The 20,908-nt window shown below is 34.9% G+C and overlaps 1 protein-coding gene across 8 annotated transcripts in view; it reads left to right on the top strand.

Moving 5' to 3' along the window:
- Nucleotides 1–20,351, top strand: part of LOC141717569 (uncharacterized) — a 32,759-nt gene extending 12,408 nt beyond the window's left edge. For 2 of the 8 annotated variants that reach the window (XM_074519705.1, XM_074519697.1), the window contains exons 8-15: nucleotides 4,157–4,219; nucleotides 5,466–5,537; nucleotides 5,625–5,735; nucleotides 6,677–6,751; nucleotides 8,094–8,210; nucleotides 15,145–15,261; nucleotides 19,858–19,914; nucleotides 20,080–20,351. In XM_074519705.1, coding sequence (XP_074375806.1) covers nucleotides 4,157–4,219; nucleotides 5,466–5,537; nucleotides 5,625–5,735; nucleotides 6,677–6,751; nucleotides 8,094–8,210; nucleotides 15,145–15,261; nucleotides 19,858–19,914; nucleotides 20,080–20,139 — 672 coding nt within the window. In that variant the 3' untranslated portion in view covers nucleotides 20,140–20,351. Of the gene's footprint in view, nucleotides 1–4,156; nucleotides 4,220–5,465; nucleotides 5,538–5,624; nucleotides 5,736–6,676; nucleotides 6,752–8,093; nucleotides 8,211–15,144; nucleotides 15,262–15,453; nucleotides 15,984–19,857; nucleotides 19,915–20,079 lie in introns of those variants that run through there. The other 6 variants (XM_074519698.1, XM_074519699.1, XM_074519700.1 and 3 more) reach the window with 6 other exon arrangements.
- The last annotated feature ends 557 nt before the right edge of the window (nucleotides 20,352–20,908 follow it).

Here is a 20,908-nt window from a genome sequence, read left to right as displayed (position 1 = left end):
TTTGTCGTTTCTAAGGATGGGGTTTCTGCGGATCCGGAGAAGGTAAAGGCCATTCGAGAGTGGCCTGAACCTTCCAATATCCATGAGGTGCGTAGTTTCCATGGATTGGCTACCTTCTATCGAAGGTTTATCAGACTATCGAAGGTTTATCAGAGGGTTTAGTACCATTATGGCTCCCATTACTGACATCATGAAGAAAGGGGAGTTTGTTTGGTCCAAGTCAGCTGCGAGAGCCTTCACCGAGGTAAAGGATGGGCTGATACACGCTCCTGTCCTTACTTTACCGGATTTCGGTAAGGTCTTTGAGGTAGCGTGTGATGCTTCTGGCGTGGGTATAGGTGGAGTATTGAGTCAGGAGGGCCATCCTATAGCTTTCTTCAGTGAAAAGCTAACTAAGGCCAGGAGTAAGTATACCACCTATGAGAGGGAGTTTTATGCTGTAGTTCAGGCGCTTAAGTACAGGCGACATTACTTGTTGCTTAAGGAGTTTGTGCTCTACTCCGATCACTAGGCACTACAGTATATTAACGCTCAGAAGAAGCTTAATCATCGACATGCTAAGTGGTTTGAGTTTGTTCAGGAGTATACCTTTGTGCTTAGGCATTGCAAAGGTAGTGAGAACAAAGTCGCTGACGCACTTAGTAGGGTGTCCATTCTCCTTAACACTTTGAGTTTAGAGGTAGTCAGATTTGCACATATGATCCATGACTACCCTTTATGTCGAGATTTTGGAGATATATATGCTAGCTTTCAGGATCCTAGTTCTCCGCCTTAAAAGAGAGTTTTGTATTCATGGGGGATACCTATTTCGAGGGGTTCACTTGTGTATCCCCAGTACGTCTTTGAGGGATCATCTCGTTAGAGAGTTACATGCGGGAGGGCTAGCTGGTCATTTTGGTCGAGATAAGACCATTGCTATTGTCGATGATAGGGTTTATTGGCCTAGTTTGAAGAGGGATGTTGCTCGTATAGTTGTAGGGTGCCGTACTTGTCAGACGGCCATGGGTAGGAAACAGAATAAGGGCTTATACACTCCTCTTCCGGTTGCTCATGTTCCTTGGGAGGACCTTAGTATGGATTTTGTGTTGGGGTTACCTAGGACACGTAGTGGGCATGACTCAGTCTTCGTTGTTGTGGATCGTTTTACCATAATTGTTCACTTCATTCCTGGTAGCAAGACTGATTATGCCCCTCATATTGCATCTATCTTCTTTCGTGAGATTGTCAGGATACATGGTGTTCCGCTGAGCATAGTTTCTGATAGAGATGTGAAGTTCGTGAGCTACTTCCGGAGGACTCTTTGGAAGTTGCTTGGGACTAGTCTCAAGTTCTCCATCGCCTTATCACCCACAGACCGACGGACAGACTGAGGTCGTTAATAGGAGTCTAGGTGATTTGATTAGGTGTCTTATAGGAGAGGGTGTCCACTTGGGATGGGGTTTTGCCTACAGCTGAGTTTGCATATAACAGTTCTGTTAATAGGTCTTCGGATGTCGGTCCTTTCGAGGCCTATATTGGTCGTCAGCCTAGGAAGCCCGTTGATTTGGTTCCACTTCCACCTGCATATAGGTCTAGTGAGTCTGCAGAGTCTTTTGCACGTCACATTCATGAGTTGCATGCTGAGATACGTCAGAAAATTAATTTAAGCAATGAAAATTATAAGTCTGCTGCAAATGTTTATCGCAGGTTTCAGGAGTATAATGAGGGTGATCAGGTTATGTTGCGACACCGCACTGAGAGGTTACCTCCTGGTGTTTGGAAGAAAGTACATGCTAAGAGAACAGGTCCATTTCAGATTCGTAAGAGAGTTGGTATTAATGCTTATGAGTTAGATCTTCCTAGTGGTATGGCGATTGGGCGTGTGTTTAATGTGGAAGATCTTACTCCTTTTCATAGACCATCTGACATTTATCCCTCCTCTTCACTTTCATCACCTGTTGTTTCTTCACCCGTGCCATCCACTTCTACACCAGCTCCTTCAAGCTCTATTGATCCTATATCTACCCCACCTACTTGTGCCCCCCGCACCCTCTTATGTTTCTTCACAACAGATAGTTGATGTGCCTGTTGATGTTCTTGACGAAAGGTATGTGCCGACTCGGCATGGTGGTGGTTATCATCAGTATTTGGTTTATTGGAGTGGCAGGTCGGAGGATGAGCGCACCTGAATCAGCGCTTCAGAGTTTCAGAGGCTTGCTCCTGATCTTTTCCAGCGATACATGGAGTTCAGTTCGACAGAGCCGAACTTTTCTTAGTGGGGGAGAGTTGATAGGGATCAGGTCCTATAATTATATATTATTACATTTTGGACTTGTGTTAGCCCACATGTTTAGGGCTTTGGTTTATTAGCCCATTAGGGTTTTATGTAGGTATATATATACCGAAACATTTTACTTTTAGGGTACGCTTGATTATACATTTATTTTTGAGAATAATATATTGATTGTTCTTGGAAAACCGTATAATCTTAGCACCTTTTATATCGTTTTTATATTATCCTACATCATTTTAGTTATATATTATTTATTAATCATTAATGTTCAGAATACTATATGTTTTCCACTCTAATTTAAAATAGAGCTTGATACTATACTTCTAAGCACGTACTCACCTAAGTTAGGACAAATTGGATGTTTAATGCTAATACAGTACATCTGTAATTACACAAATTCATCCAAAATTTACTAATTCTATCATTAAAATACACCAAGTACTCGGGGACATTTTTCTCTTTATGATATTGCAAAGCAAATTACAGACAAGACTCTAATGAACAAAATACTACTTTTACTTTAAAATCTATTGTAACAAATTATAGTAAAATTATTGATAATTTTTTATTATATATTTATTAATTGTAAGTAGAAATAAATATATTTATTAATCTTAAATTAATAAAGAATAAAATATTTAGCGTCTAATTAATAATTTATTAAAATAGTTGTATATTAACTTGGTTGAAGTAAGTCTTATAATATAAAGACCTTATAGTTGTACTCGAACTTTGGATTTATTGAAAATTGTACCAATATTAAAAATATTAGATTGTATTGAGTTTTGTTTAGCTAGTTTATAGATAATTATAGTATATAGTCACCAAAAATTCTTTATATTTTCGCCATATTTATTTAAAAGTTAAATTGATTATATTTCGTTAAGATTTCAAATTTGAGTATATTTAGATGGTATTAAAAAATTATAGATTATTTCTTAACTTTATAAATGGTGAATCTAGCATGTATCGTTATAGTTTTGTATTTCTGTCGTATATCTCTGAATACATTAGCATAGTTAATTGTGTTTGTTTTTAGTTGTGATGTATGTTTAGTTTAACTTTTTACATGTATAATTGTAGTTTGTAACATATATTAATTTTTTTGTTTTAAAAGTTTAGGTTGTGTGTGTATGACTTGGTTTGTTTTCTTTTAATTAAGAGTTATGATGTGATAAGTATGGCAGGGTTATAATGTGATATTTAAGGAACAATTATATATAGGGTCGGAACTGATGATTTGCTTTAAGTGTTATAATTTGTAGGTCGTGAGGTCGTGACATCTGATATAGGGTTGTACCTGCACAGAACTTATGACGTCATAAGTAGGCATCAGGATTATATATAGTATAGATATTTTAAAAGTTCTATCAATTGTATTTGATAAAGAACTTTCCTGCCAAGTGGTATGCCAAAAGATCTTTTTCTCATTTATTTACCTTCTGGTGTGTTGTTTAGACTCATATTTTAACATGTCTTCTCATATAGACCTTGTAATACCTTAAAGTTTAAATTTTCCACTTGTTAATTACTTCATTAGCATCCTTAATGAATCTTATCCACATGCTTCTGATATTGAGTAGCTAATGACAGATCTAAGAAATTGGAGACAAAATGTGACTTATATAGCAAACACAAAAAGGCAAAGATGCATTAACATAAGATTTGGGGATTCCTCATACATTTAAAGAAACTACGTTGAAATTAAAATGGAATTACATATTTATATAATATATTGTCGCTCATGTTATAATGCGTTATAGTGGGAAAAAGAATTGAGTGTAACAGATACTGTCATAACATGGTAAGAAATCATGAAGGGAGAGAATGTTATAAAAATAATTGATGTAGTTACACAAATGCGTTTTTTTCTTTTCATTGCAGGCCAGAATGCAAAAATTTGAAGAGACACTAAAGATCTCTCCAAAAGATTCAACTGCCTTGGAAGTAAGATAAGACGGGCTGTTTAAGCTAGTCTTGCTATTTTCTTGTCTCATATCTGTTTTATGCCTTCAGTTAGAACTTATTTAAGTTCATGTATATGTTGTTCTCCACTTAAATCTTCAAAGTTTCTTCCCTCCATCTGAAAGTTAATCTCTGTATCATCTTTATCTTCTTAAATTTCCTTGTTTTTTCCTCTATGCATTCAGTTGAGCATCTAAGTCGTCCAGTTATCTAGTTGGTAAAATTTCCATAGTTGCAGTTTGTTAGGAGGCAGGCTATCTTCACTTTGTGTTTGTGAAAATATGAGCCAGAAGAATGATTTCTCTATTCATATATGTAGGAGTGCTTAGTAAATTGGTCTGTGTTTTATTTACATCTTCCATATTAAAATTGAGTTTGTAAGCAACACTGGGCATAGCTAAAGATGTACTAGTAAATTTAACCTCCAGATGAGTTATTCTTATGAGTTGCATTGGTAGATATGACAACCACCAGATTTTTTCCATGCTCTTGTAATCGAAACCTACTTTTGCTTATGGTTTTTAGGACTTGGGAGCTAGATGTTAGCTATCTTTTTAATTTATTAAGTTTGATCAACAACATAAACGAGTCTGTTTTACTAGCATACACAATAGACTAAAAGCTGTTACTGACATCTCACTTTTCTTTTTCCCATTCCTATCGATTGAAATCTACAATTATTTTTTTACGTAGAATCTTCTATAGCTGCCATCATGCATTCAAGAGTCAAGACTAACCGTGGCTCGTCTTAATCCTTAGGAACGAAGTAGGAAATGTTTGCATTTCTTTTATTTCCTAATCTTCTTTGTGGTTCGGTTCATCTTCATAATCCTTCCTGCCGTTGGTTCATCTTCATAATCCTTCCTGCCGTTGGTCGAAATTGGAGTCAAAAGTTTATTCAGCACTGCTTTTGTTGGTTCATTTCATCCCATGGGGGTCATCAACGATTCATCAATGTTTACCAACTAGATACTTGCACACTACACAATTCCTGTATTACCAAATAATAGTTCTAATTATCATGCAGTTAAGCATCTCTTGAATAATTCTGGCATTTAATAGTATCCATACATTAATTGTTGTATTCAACTGTATTAAAAGATCTCGCAATTATATACTAAGTAAGCCAAATGCCATGTTCTACGAAGTAAGCCAAATGCCAAGTTTTCCAACATACACATATCTGTGATGCTACGAACTTACTCAAGCTGTTCTGATTTATATGCAGGGAGAGGCAGCAATCTTAGCAGAATTAGGAGAATATACCCGGGCAGCTTCTCTGCTCGAAGATATCATCAAAGTTAGTTCTTGACTGATCTGATGTGATAAATAAATGCGAGATATCGTAAGATCAACTATGATGCAGTAAATCGTTTTTTCCCCCCAGCAGAATGAACCCAGTTCTGATGCTTTTCGTTTGCTTGGAGAAGTACAATTTAATTTGAAGGATTATGAAGGAAGTGCTGCTGCATACAAGAGCTCAGTAACAGTAAGAATGGTCAATATACATGCAAAACTATAGTCTTGCTGAGTGTTTCCTGTTCTGTCGTAAATTGGTTAGACTGTATGTATCTTCAATTTTATCATTTGTGTTGACAAAAGGGTGCGAGCCTTTATGTTACACAGACGATTCACATTTATGATTTAAGTTACTAATCTTCTAGTGAACTCTCCTGTTTTAGCATCTGACTTACCTATGAGCTCTGTTTAGGGTTAAGTTGGTGCCTCAACTCTTCTAGTTGCAAATAATACAACCTCCTTTGCACAAATGACCAATATCCAATCACCACAGCAAGTGGAAGCTCTCTTTCTAAATTGGATACTAACTCCGCTAATGCCATCACTTCACCACTCCCAATATCCATCCATTGTTGATGCCCTCCTGCACTACATCTCTACTTTGAACCTCACTGTTGTGGCTCCATGAGTTTGCGGGCTCAACACCATCGCCACTGTACTTCACAAGTATTGACGGCATGTAATTTCTTTGTGAATTACTCAACACAACGGCTATTCTAAACTCCAAGTGTAGCATATTGATTGAAGCTTTTAATCTTCAATATACAACAGAAAGTATTTATGATCTTTTGGATTAAGAAAAAGTAACTGTCTGGGACATCTCCGTCATTATGTAAATATAATGCCCGTACGGTTTGATTGGGGGATGAGAAGCCCAGGCTGTAGACAAGACAGCATGTTCTTTCTAGATTTATTTTCAGGGTCAAAAGGTTTAAATGTAAGAATGTTATCTTTTAGGGTTTAGTTTGGAAGGGAGGGGGGGTGGTGGCTTGCATGTTTAGGACTAAATTAAGACTGGCAGGTTTTCCGTGCACTTCACCTTAACTACTGCATTTTTAATTTTGTTGTTTTTACGGATTAAAATTGTTGAAAATTGTGCTGAAGAGTGATTTCCAGTGTCTTGCTCTCTTTTCCTGACAGATGGCTAAAGCTGTTAATTTTGAAGTGTTGCGCGGCCTCACCAATTCATTGCTTGCAGCTAAAAGACCAGAGGAGGTTAGTTTTCTCCTATTATTAGGATAGAGAAGTGTCAATGCAATATCACTTGTCACTTGATAATAATAAAAAATGTCTCACATCTTTATCTGCAGCTACTAGTAACTGTTTGTAGTTTGTAGTTGGACAATGGCATTGATAAGAACTGGAAGTAATGTAAGCTAAGCATCTGCCAATATCTGACTTAGGAATACCACTTGCTGAATGCGGACCATCCTTAATTATGACTTCTTAGTTGGTGTGGAGGTTGTTTCCATTCTTTTCACCCCATCCCCACAAGGCCCAGTTCGTCCTTCCAGCACATGTTTTTTCCCTCAAGTTATTTCATAGATTTTTTGGTCAAGCCTTCTTTTCTCTACATCCCTCCACATAAGTATATGCATTTACACGAGAGGTGTTGTTTTGCTAATCTGTAATACATCTTGTAGATGTACGAATTGCAGATCTGGTGTGCACTATCGTCTATGCATACATGGGGTGCACTATCGTCTATCTATTTAGACAATTACCACCACCCTTTCTGACATCTTAAGTCAAATTACGGTTTGGATCTTTTAGAAACTTAACTATCAGATTGGTAGTTATTTGAATAGATCACTCTAGGAATTTATGCAACGAATGCTACCTATGAAGTAGCTAAAATAATTTTTATTGTTTCACAGATTGATTACATAAAGATTCCAAATGAGATTCTATAGATTACAAGGATCAAAACTAGTTTTTCTAGACAATTTTTAATATATTTCTGTTAACCTCGTTCAACAGAGTATCTAAAAGAATTATGATGTCTACAACAATTATTGCTCATTTATCGTGCTATTGGTTTGTAGAAGTTCATGATATATTGTTTTTGGTCAAAGTCGAAAGTAGCAAAGGACAACGCTGTGGATAAAAAGATAAGTTGTATGAATCATGTATGTAGAGAAACAGTACTGTTTGAACTAATTTGAAGAAGTGATATTTTTTCCACTCTGTTACTTATTTTAAGTAATGTATTTACATAGATAGACAGTTTACCTTGTGGCCATCCACATAAAAATACGGCTATAGGAATCCAGAATCCACAAGTAGGCTGGACGCTTACCTATAATTAATCGTCTTTGTTTTTAAAACATCGAAATTTCTCTGCATTTATAGTCATCATTATATACATATACTCTGCGTTTATATATCCAGTTAAATTTGATACTGAATATGTACATAATTGTGCATATATGTAGGTGTGTGTGTTTGCGCTCATCTATTTAAGCACTTACCTAGTCATCATAGTTGTACAGATGTACCTTCAATTTTCGTCATCTGCTTTAAAAGGATTATAAATACCCTTTAATGGCTCATTCAGGCTGTTCAGTTTCTTTTGGTCTTGCGTGAACGACTTCATTTAGAAAAATCAGAAGGTGTTTCTACCAAGGTTGATGATACTGCAACAGTAGAATTAGCGGAGGTGGATCCTATTCAAGTAAGTTAATATTGAGCAAATATTACCAAAATAATTCTTCTGCGAACTACATAGAATCAATTGTGATTATATTTAATTATATGCAATTAAAGTAGAGTATGCATACCTGCACTTTGGCTGACATGCCACTTGCAATACTATACTTTTGAAACCTATGTTACTCTGAATCGGGTATGGAGTGTTGACTCGGGTACGGAGTGTCAGACATGACACATATCCGAGTGTCGGACTTTAGAAGACTAAAAATTGGGGACACGAGGACACTGTCCGATTTTTGGACACGGGTACGGGTACACAGTTTATTTTATTAATAAACAAGTATGTTAAGTTAGACATTTTAGAATAAAGTAACAATTGAACTTCAACTAAACTTGATTTTCTAAACAACATTGCGAATTTGGTATATTCCCAGCTTTTATCTCATTCCCGCTTCTTTTTTTTTTCTTAAATATGTATTTTGAATATGAAGTGTGACTAATATTTGATCTATAAATTGGTCAAAGTGTCCATATTTCAGTCAAAGGATCCAACACGGGTACGGTAACCTAAACAGAAAAGTCGGAGTAATATAGTTTGAAACTAATACTTGTTCTAACAAAGTTCATATTTTGTTACATTTATACACATTACCTCTATTTTAACCATTTCCTAATTCAAAGTCCATATATATTGATATAGCTATACATCATCTAGAAAGTTGTAATCAGATAATAATGGTCAACAATATAGAGATGCTAAAAATATTACGGAGACCAAAATTTTCTTTTAAATAGAATTTATGGTAACTAGCATATATACCTTGCATTATATGAAGTACTTTTAATGTTTGTTATCTTAATTTTTTTGTATTTCATTGTATATTTATTTTGTTCTAAAGACGTGTTTGAATTTAAATAGTTGTATGTGTTTAAAATTAAAATAAGTTTTTAAAATAAATAGACGTGTTAAAATAGGTTGTATAAAATGAGTAGGCTGTCGAGACATGTTTAAAACAGAATAGCATTATAACTGGTTTACAATTTAATTAGACCCGTTTAAATAGTTTTTCTTAATAATTAGGTTCATTAAATAAGTTTTTAAAATATGTAGGCATGTCTGAAAATAAGGTATATAAAACTTGGACTCTAGAAATGTTGCAAATGCGTTCTAATTATATATATATTATTAAAAAATTAGACCCATGGGCCAAAAGGTCTATACTTTTGGACCTATAATTGCATCCCTAAAAACTTATATGAGATAAACAAAAGAAAATTGGATACCTATTTTCCAAATGCATCTCATAAATGGGGTATTTGACTATCTATTTGTCAAATGCATTATCATATTAAAATATAATTAAAAAAATACGGGATGCCAATACCATATGCCAAATAAAAATTTATCTAAAATTGTTAAGAAAATTAAAACTGTTTGAATACCTTTTAGAATAATTAACATAGTATATTTAGCACTTGATGGGGAACGAACGAAGGAATCAGGGTTTGAGATGAATTATGCCGGAATTCTCTTGCAAGAGAATATTTTAAATAACACTATGCACACTCTGTAATTACAATGCCTTCATCCTTTGTATTTAAATCTAAACTATTTCACTATAAAATCTTATGAATCGAGATCCTTTTCCTTCTCTGGATACATGTCTCAATGTGGAACGTCTTTTCACTCAAGACACCTTGAAAGAACATATATCTGAGTTAGTTCATGTGGTGTATGTAACACAAGGTAAACCAAGAGGTAGAGATATGCGCAATATTCAATGTTTCTCTTGCAAAGGTTTTGAACATTATGCTTCAAATTGTTTAAAAAGGTTTTGCAATTATTGTAAAAAAGCTGGACATATAATCAAGGAATGTCCTATTTGTCCACCAAAGAAATCAGAGACAACCTATACAACATTGGTTGGATCCTAAGTACTGGCGGTATGATGAATACTGGACACACGACACGTAATGATACTGCTCGTTCAACCTGTGACACCTAAAATGATTCACGAAAGATCATTTCGGCATTTTCTACTTTGGGAATTTCTGGTAAATCTTCTCTCAAATCACCTACTTCGTACTTTTATTCTGTAGCTTCTGATCATATGACAAATGATGCTGATTTTCTTAAAAATAAAAGTAAATATTGCAGAAATCTTGAAATCTGTATTGCAGATAGAAGTCATTTGCCTATTATAGCAACCAATGATATTTCTTCCTCTCTAACCGATGTCTTCATCTCTCCTGCCCTTACCACTAACCTTATTTCTGTCGGTCAATTGATAGAAAATAATTGCATAGCGACATTTTCAAAATCTGGTTGTGTTGTGCATGATCGATCAGCAGTCACGAAGGGTGATCACGAGGGGGCCTAAAGTTAAACGTCTCTTTCCTATCCAATTTCCTTCTGCATGTCGCTCTTTTCCTATTGTTTCATGTAATTTTGCCCGTATTGATTACCATGCATGGCATAAGCGTCCAGGACACCCTAATAATGACATTCTTCGTGGTTTGTTGAAGTCTGGTGTACTTGGAAATACAAAGTTATTGTCTCTTAATTCTGTCCAATTTGATTGCAACTCTTGTAAACTTGGAAAAAGCAAAACTCTACCATTTTCCATTCATACATCTGATGTAACTCAACCTTTTGATTTAATACATAGTGATGTCTGGGGTATGTCACAAGTTGTTTCTCATGCTAAGTATAAGTACTTTATCACATTTATTGACGAATATAGTTGTTTTACATGGATATATTTGCTTCGTTCCAAATCTGAAGTACCCTCGACTTTCAAGATCTTTCATGCATATTTTCTAACTCAAATCGTTACAAAAATCTCAAAGGTCTTGTCCTTCAACACCCTAACACAATGGGATAGCTGAAAGAAAACATCGAAATTTTCTCGATGTTATACGTACCCTTTTTTTTAGGGATTATACGTACCCTTTTGTTGGAATCATTTGTGCCCTCTAGGTTCTGGTGTGAAGCCCTCCACTAAAGTGTACCTCATAAATAGATTACCTTCACCATCCTAAATCATGTTTCACCTTACACCCAGTTATTTGGTCGTATTCGAGATCATTCATGTCATCGTAATTTTGATGTGTATGTTATGTTCACCTTCCTCCACATGAACGCACAAAACTCACAGCTCGGTCAACAAGATGTGCTTTCTTAGAATATCCTCTACACCAGAAAAGGTTCCTCTGTTATGATCCTAATTTACGACGTACTCGGGTTTCAAGAAATGTAATTTTCTTGGGAAATCAACTTTTTTTTTAACTTCAATGATCCTCATTCCCCTTTATTTTCAGCTATAACTTTATTTACTAACTTTTCTGCGGATCCTTCATCCACTCCAGTGTCATTCAAATCTGAATATCTACCATCTAAACCACTTTTGTGTATCAACGACGCACTAAAGTCATGCCAAACCAGAATACAATACCAGAAACTCCAACTTCTGATCCAATTTAAGCCAGTCCACCTCGCGCTGATTCTTTTGCTGCTAATCCTATTCAAGCTGCTCCACCCCCTCAAAATGATTCCCTTGTTGCTGATCCCATTCAAGCGGTGCCACTCATAGACATAGCACTCGAGTGAGCCAAAATACGAATATGCATGTTTTACTAATCTTGTATCATTGACAACTACTGTATCAACCATTCCTAGTCCTACATCATATAAATAGGTAATGAAGCATGAGTGTTGGGGGAAGCTATTGAAACTGAGCTTCTTGCACTTGAAGAAAATTAAACATGGGATGTTGTAGCGCGTTGCCAATCTGTGAAACCTTTGGGTAACAAGTTTGTGTTCTCTGAAAAACTACATCCAGATGGTTCTGTTGAGGGGGATAAGGCTTGACTAGTAGTTCTTGGAAATAGACAACAGTACGACATAGATTACGAAGAGACGTTTTCACAGGTAGCTAAAATGATCACTGTGCGAACTATACTAGCCCTTGCTGCATCTCAATGATGGACATTGTCTCAAATGGATGTAAAGAATGCTTTCTTGCACGGTGACCTTGAGGAAGAAGTTTATATAACACTTGTCAATGGTATGCCTACTTCATTTAATTGTGTTTGCAAAGTGAAGCGCTCTTTATATGGCTTAAAGCAGGCACCTAGAATATGGTTTGAAAAGTTCAGATCCACTTTACTTGTTTTTTCATATATGCAAAGTATACGACTCATCTCTTTTTCTGAAAAAAACAAGTATGGGTATGGTTATGCTTCTTGCCTACGTGGATGATATCTTTGTCACTGGTTCTGATCTCCATGCCATTGATCTTCTTAAAAATCAGTTACGTTCTACTTTGCAAATGAAAGATCTTGGTCAGCTTCATTACTTCTTGAGATTAGAGGCACATTATCAACCACAAGGTATCTATCTTCTTGAATCAACACAAGTATATTCAAGATTTGGTTGAATTAGCCGGACTCAAGGGCTCTAATTCTGTTGAAACCCGAATGGAGATTAATGTCAAATACAACATAGAAGGGAGCTACAACTGAAATCCTACTTTATATCGGAAGCTAGATCTTACCATTACTCGACCGGATATCTCTTACACCGTGCATATGGTAAGTTCATGCAATGTTCTCGGCACCTCCACCTATATCAGCTGTAAAACGAATCATCCGGTATGTTCTAGGAACTCCTAGTCGTGGCCTGTTCTTCCCTGTTGGTTCTTCACTCAAGCTTCAAGCGTACAGTGATGCAGATTGGGCTGGGTGCCCTGATACTAGAAACTCTATTATTTCTTGGTGCACGTTTCTTGGAGACACTCTTATTTAATAAATGCAAAAAGCAGAACCGTATGTCAAAGTCGTCCACTGAAGCAGAATATCGTGCCATGTCTACTGCTTGTTCTGAAATTATTTGGCTACGTGGGCTCCTTGCAGAACCTGGATTCTCTCAACTCCAACCAACTCCATTACATGCTGATGCTGATAACACGAGTGCCATTCAGATTGCAGCTAACCATGTTTACCACGAACGTACTAAACACATCGAGGTTGACTGTCACTCTATTTGTGAGGCTTATGACCACCTGGTTATTATTTTCCCACATCTCCACCACTCTACAGATTGCTGATCTTTTTACCAAATCGATGCCATGTCAGTGCCACAACTTTCTCTTTGGCAAATTGAAGCTTAAAGATTTATTAGCTGTCCTTAATCAGATTTAGATATATTAGGTGTATTAGTTGTCCCTAATCAGATTTAGATATATTAGTTGTATAAACAGATTTGGTGTCATTGTAAATAGTTATCTTCCATATTTAATAGTATTACAGCTCTTGTAAAGGCTGAAATCTGCAAATTAGCTGCATTTCAGGAGAGAATTCAGCTTGTATTATTGTTATATATTGAGGACTCTCCAGCAATAGGGAGGACACTTTTTCCGTACCAATAATTTTATCAGAAGATTCCGTATAGGCCCACAACAATATTTCTTAGTACTCCTTCAAATTCAGAACCTCTAAACTTACTTCTTTGACTTGATCCCGAGGCTTGTTTGCGCGAATTCTTTGGTTTTTAGGCGGCTCTTTTTCTGGTTCACAACCAAGTAATTGACACATACTATTTTGAATGATTTTCTATTGCTCTCTCATAGTAGCCATCTGTTCTTTAATATGTTCTTCAAGTATTGCATTCACTTCACTAGAGTTCACCATTTTTTTGGGGCAGCACTGTCAAAATAAGGTCAGGGTCTTTTGTGAAACTTCTGAATCCGCAGGGACTGTTTTGTACTTTTGGTAAACTGCGGGGAGTGATTTGAATTTTTCGGAAACTTAAGGGTCTGATTTGTAATTTCAGAGAAACTGGGGGACTTGTTTGTGAATTTTAGAGAGGCCTGGGCCTGATTTTTAAGGTTTTACAAACCTTTGGGTACCAGATTGTAATTTTTATAAATAAACTGGGCCGGGCTTACACTTATGCGGGTAACCTGGAGTGTTAGGCTGTCGGGAAGTTTGCTTTTCTTTAACCATAACCTAAAATTTGTTTCTTTCTTGATTTCTTCTTTGTTTTTTTTTCTTTGAAAAGATATTTGGCTGAATTGTTTACTTGTGGGAGGTTTTCAACTGTAATTTTAGGACGTAGGATAGGTTTTTGATAAAAGGTTTAAGAGAAAAATATATGGGGTGGACAGAATTAAAATGGAAAAATATAGCAAGAAGGTTGTGGTTGATATTGTGATGGCTATTTTAGGGCTAAGAAAGTCTGTAGTAGGGTGCTGATAGGTGGTTGATGGTGGGAGGAAGTTGGATCTGATATTTAGCAATAGGTTTTTGTGGTTACTTACCGGGGAGAAGTCTTACGGAAGAGAATAAAACACAACTGTTTTCAATATCAATAATAGTAGTATGATTAATTACAATTATCAGTCAATATTTATGATAATCCTAAACAATATTTTCCTAATTTAAATAGAACTCTAAACGATAACTTTTTCTAATTTAGTGGGTCATTATTAATATAAGTAATTCTAGAATAATCTTACTAATGGGCTTAAAAAGGTTATTATATTGTTCCCAAATAGCTTATTTGAGCTTCTTAATGGGCGGTTCTGCATCACTTGAGATATTAGACTCCAATCTTTACAAGGGTCTGTCCAGAAGTGTAGCTTTTCTTTGACATGCAAATGTCATTCTTGTATATGCTTAAATTTAACTCAAGTAATGATATGATGGAAATAACTTATACATGGGAAAGGTAGGATTGAATTATACTATATATTCATAATCCAATAATAGTACACACAGTGCACAAAAACATAAGTTAAACAAATCAGATTAACTTGAAACCAAATATCCAGAATGTATCTCTTTGCATTTGTATACAGATGTTTTTTATTAAAATGAGTAGAAGATTGGCTATATTTCATGTTCACTTCTTTTTTCCTCCGTGGAATTTTCTCATGATTTGTTTATATTTTCAGGTTGAATTGCTTCTAGGAAAATCGTATGCAGATTGGGGTCATGTCAGTGATGCAGTTTCTATTTATGAGAATCTCATTTCCAGCTATCCTGATGATTTCCGGGGTTACTTGGCTAAGGTTTATCTTCCATTATTTTCTCATTATTCTTCAGTTCAGTTTTTTTAACATCCCAAGTTACCGGGTAACTCAAATAAATTAAATAAATCCAAGTCCATTAAATATAAAAAATCCATCAAAGTCCAATAAATGGTGCAAATCCTTAGTCCAACTTACAATCGAAAAATTAAATATTAAATCTGAATTATGCAGATTGGAATCTAAATTGGGCGAAGGTCCTAAATAACCATTTTTTTAAAAATACTTGCTGAAATACCCCTGGGCGAAGGCTGTGGCCCAAAATACTTACGTGTCCCGTTACTGGGGATGGAATATTGCAAAGACACGCTACTAGTGAAAGTCTATCACTCAGAAATGCTACTGGAGGCGAGTATCACTATCACCTATACAAACGCCAGTAAAATGGAGTCATTCTTTTTATTGGCTCGATCCGGTCAAGACTCAGGCTTGAGACAGTCACGCCTTTTGGAGATGGGATTCCGGTAATGGAGTATTCCCTGAACTCGTCTCTTCTGCAATTGTAGTATATTGGATTCAGATAGAAAGGAAAGATACGTCTTGTCAGGATTGACATCCAAAGACTATAGACTAAGGGTTTGACTTTATACATGCTGGCCCCAGTTGGGAATAAATAGTATAAAACCCAATCTTATGTATATTAGGCAGTGAATATAATATTACGAGTACTGCAACAATATTGATTTGAGAATGAGCTCTTTGGAGTTTAGAGTTGAAAAGATAATATATTAAATAAAGAAATAAGCCTGTCTATTGTATATAGATGTATCTAGACTTGCAAACGAAGAGTCGAGTTCTGTCTGAATCGAGCCGAGCTTAATTTTTTTTTTAAACGAGCCGAGCCGAGTTTAATAATCGAGCGGATGGTGATGTTCAAGCTCGGCTCGTTTATAAACGAGCCGAACCCGAGCCGAACAAGAGTTTGTTCACGAACAACCGAGCCGAGCTGCACTCGAGCCGAGTTTTCCACTAATAGTTTGCATTTATTTTTCAATCGAATAAACTTAAATTATTATTTATAATTTTAAAGTTGTATCGAGATCAACTACTAGTCTTATCTTACAGATTATATACGCAAACTAATTCATAATCTATCTCATTTTATTTTTCAAGACGATTTTTAAAATTATATCCAATTTTATTTTAAATTACCGAGACATTCATAACTTTACAAATCATACATTACTTTTAAAAATAGCGATGTCAAAATTTTATTATGTTTTACTAAAATTTGGTTTATGTAAATTACAAGTTATATAATGGTGTTTATGAAATATGGAGAATTGGAGATGAATGTGTCATTGGTAGTTTACTTACGAAAAAACTAAGTATTAAATTTGGAAAAATAAATAAATATTCTAAAATAATTAAATTATTAATAATTGATGAATACATGTATTAATAGAAACATGTAAGTGATCAGTAATAATTTATTATTTGGAATACATATTAACTTTATCAGAGCTGAACCGAGTCCGAGCCGAGCCCGGACTAAATGAGCCGAGTCCGAGCCGAACACACAAAATGTTCGGATCGGCTCGTTTATTTATCCGAGCTCATTTTCATGTTCAAGACCGGTGCATTTAAGAAAACGAACCGAGCCGAGTTCTCTTAAACGAGCCGATCCCGAGTTTTGTTCACGAACAGCTCTGTTCATTTGCAACCCTAGATGTATCTCATATATCACAGATGCGTTAATGGGACTGCGGGTACTTTGGATCGTAATCCGACATTCTGTATATTGGGACATTCTGTATATTAAGTTGTGGGTTCTTAAAACATAGTTAAAGTGGGAATTTTCTCATCTAACTTCACAATTATTAATAGATTCACAATTATTAAGTTAATAAAATTAAACAAACTTTTTTAAATGTTTTGTATCTCGCACTCTTTCGACCAAATTTTGGATACGTGCCGAGAAAGTAAGAAAACAAAGATCGATAGTGAGTGAAAAGCTCATATACAATAATAAAACAATGTCAAATTCGGCAATTAATAGATTTGACGGTTATCGATTTAAACCGATATTTGGAAAGAAATAGTGGAAAACAAAAAAATTGATAAAAGACTCAAGACATTACACTTAAATTGACATACATGGTTTTCAATCAATATAATTATACCTTTACAATTATAAATAATAATTACAATTATTTAATGGAAAAAACAATATACTCAAATGGGAGACAATCTTGTAAGGATGTCATATGTTTTCGATTATCCAGAAATATTTAGTCATCGAGACTTGGTGGGATTTTGTAGCACGAAGTGAATGCTACCCACTATTTTAAAGCGTTTGCAAAGAGATTGAGCTAAATGCTGGCTTTTGTAGCACAAATTAAATGCTACCCACTAATTTAAAAGGCTTGCAAAGGGATTGAGCTAAATGCTACCTAAAAGACCGAAACATACATGTACATAATAGTAGTGAATGTATGTGGCTCACAACGAATACCGAAAATCAATATATATGACTGACCAGCCCCTAATTGCACTAGAAAATTGTTTTTTTTATGACTTCAGAATCACAGAATCTGCTAGCTGAATGTATGAAAAAATTGCAGAGTTTGATAAAATCATTCTAGAATGATATTATTCATAAATTTTGAATAAAAGCTCTATTTACCATGAATTTTTAAAGTTTAGATGCATCAAAGTGAAGGGAAACACTTAATTGAAGGCTATCTATCAGTAAAAGCATCCTGTCGGTATAAGCCATGTCATGTGAAGTTCTAGTAATGGTGTTTGAAAAGAAAATAGATAAAAGAGTAATACTACATATAAAGAATATACCCTTCAGCTTCTTTGCCTTTCTTTTCTTTCCTCCCCAAAAACAGATATGGTAGCATGTGTTAGATTCTTATTTTGCGAGGTTTACAAATATTGTGCTTGTAGATATGTTGTCAGTTTTATTAGTTTTATTAATAACACTGCAACTGTTGGTTTATTTGTTGGTGTATATATTTTAGGCTTATGTGTGTGTGTGTTTGTGTATATATGTGTTTGATGTTCTCGAGAGTGCCCTTAGGTAACAATCTGAGGTTAAAAGAGAACTTCATATGAATACACGAGGGTATAATTGTAAATATGATGGGTGAACTCACAAAACCGCCATTAATATTTAAATACAAAATCTTTAACCTTAAGTTCCTGAGGATGACCTTAGAAACAATTCTATATGTGTGTGCATTTGTTATCATGGTGGAGAAAATAAAGCTTGAACTTACATACGTTATCATGATCATGCATGCATGCTTCATAAGGCCAAAACCTAACTGATGTATCTAATTTCTAAAAAGACTTCTATAATTAAAGGTATTCAAAAGTACATCAAAACTAGTCCCAAATTCTTAGACTAAAAACTTGGTCTTCATTGGCCAATTATTTACTAATATGTAATTTAAAACCAAATAAACTTCTACCACTCCTTAATTTAGAAATTTAAATTACATTAAAAGAATAATCTCATCTTAGTGTTCTTGGATCGTAGCCTTTTTTTACCTTTTCATGCATCTGAAACATCTTTATCATCTTCTTTTTGTGCTTTCAAATTTGTTCTTGTACGTACGTACTCATACGTTCTCCTCGTAGATGGTTGTCTCCACTAATTTTTCATGATGTGATTTATGTTTTGATTTTTGGTTGTAATTCTTGTGCATAACTTTTAGGTCCCGACATGTTTTGGTTGTAATTGTCTAGTTATGGTAATGGTTTTTGTGTATGATTTCTGAGTCATGGTATGTTTTTTCACAATACTACTGATATTCCAAAGATCCCTTCAGATGAGAGCTCATGTACCATTTGTTGGTGTGCTTTACATAACGTGAACTAGCATACATTATTATGATCATTTAGGTGTGCTTTAGCCAAAACCAGGCAACCATATTTTATCTTGAAAAGGTTACAACTAGGGGTGTAACGGAGCCGAATACTGCCAGGTTCGGCTCGAGCTTGATTAAAATAGCTCGAGCCTGAGCTCGGCCGAGCCTTTAATTTCAAGTTCGAAACTCGGCTCGTAAAAGGTTCGGTAGGCTCGAGTTCGGCTCGAAAGCTCGAATTAATTCACTAAATATTAACAAAAATTCGAAATATGATCGGTTCAACTCGAGTTCGGCTCGAGTTTGACTCGATAAAAATAAATAATATATTAAATATTTACATAAAAATATATTTATAATAAAAAAATAAAAATAATAGAGGTTCGATAAGGCTCGCGAACCTTACGAGTCGAATAATTTGGAGCTCGAGCTCAGCTCGGTTAAAAATTAGAAAAGCTCGAGCTCGAACTTGGCTCGATTATTTTCGAGCCGAATTCGAATTTTTTACGAACCGAGCTCGAGTAGCTCACGAACAGTTTGGCTCGTTTACACCCCTAGTTACAAATATTCAAAACTACATCGAAAGTAATCTCAAATAATATCTGTCTTCATTAACAATTTAATTAATATAACCTAATCACCAAAGTAATTTCTATCAACTTCATCTAACAAAAGTTGTCAGTTTATAATCTAAACTTGGTTATAACTTGCTTAGGAAAAATAACTTGGATTTAAGTTGTTAATGTTTGGCTTTTAACAGGGGATTATATTACAAGAAAATGGTAATGTTGGAGCAGCTGAGAGGATGTTTATACAAGTAAGCGTGAATGACTGCATTAGCACTTCTACATTTTGCTTCACTTTGGTGCTTTTCAAATTAAGATAAAAGATTCCAGTATTTCGTACTTCCCGAAATGGAAGTAGAAAATGCTGATAATGCAAAACTTTAATGACTCTCGATCTCCATGGATGATTTGTGCAGGCACGATTCTTTGCACCACAGAATGCAAAGGTCCTTGTGGACCGTTATTCAAGGCAATGAGTGGTTTCTAACTTGAATGTAACTTGGTGTGATGGCTCTATCGATTATCGTCAATGGTCATACTTCATCGTTATTATTCTTCATTTCGTGATGAACTTAAATAGTTGTCATGTCTGTAATATATGTTTCTTGTTGTCGGGAAGTTTCAAATTTAGTTTTTGAAAGGTAAAATTAATTCAAATTCTCTGAATTATATCACTTTTATTGTCTGAGTCATGATCTATTTTTTAAAATATTGCGATCTCTAATTCAAATAATTTGTGTATTTTGACTACTGTTTGTTAGTCTTTGTTGATATGAAAATTTCAAAATTGAAATGTAATGTATAAATACATGGTGGCTCGTGATATTATATTAAAAAAAATACTATATTTGATAAAAAAGATAGTTTTTAAAGTCTCACAAACCTAAAAAATATACAAGTTATAATCTAAAAATATTTAAATCGAATTTAATCAGAACAAAATTTTCTTTGATTTTAATCTAAATTTTACCGAATTTTATTTTGAACTAGACTCGCACAGAATTATATCGATATGATTGGACGGTCTCCAAATATCATAATCTGAAAGTGATATGATCCGAATATTGTCAGGTCTACTTAAATATGCATTACCTATACACATGCAGGTACACACACCATTCTTTATAATCATCTTGATCTAATCACCTGTCATTACTATCATTACTATGGCCCGTATCACCTCTGTGAAAAAGAGTGACGAACTCCTTTTTGTTCGATCGTCAAACTTTGGTGGCCACACTTTAC

Source organism: Apium graveolens, chromosome 4 (genome assembly GCF_009905375.1).
Source record: "Apium graveolens cultivar Ventura chromosome 4, ASM990537v1, whole genome shotgun sequence".
Classification (NCBI taxonomy): Eukaryota; Viridiplantae; Streptophyta; class Magnoliopsida; order Apiales; family Apiaceae; genus Apium; species Apium graveolens.
The sequence above is the reverse complement of the archived record's forward strand: the minus strand, read 5'-3'. Positions and strand labels throughout refer to the sequence as shown.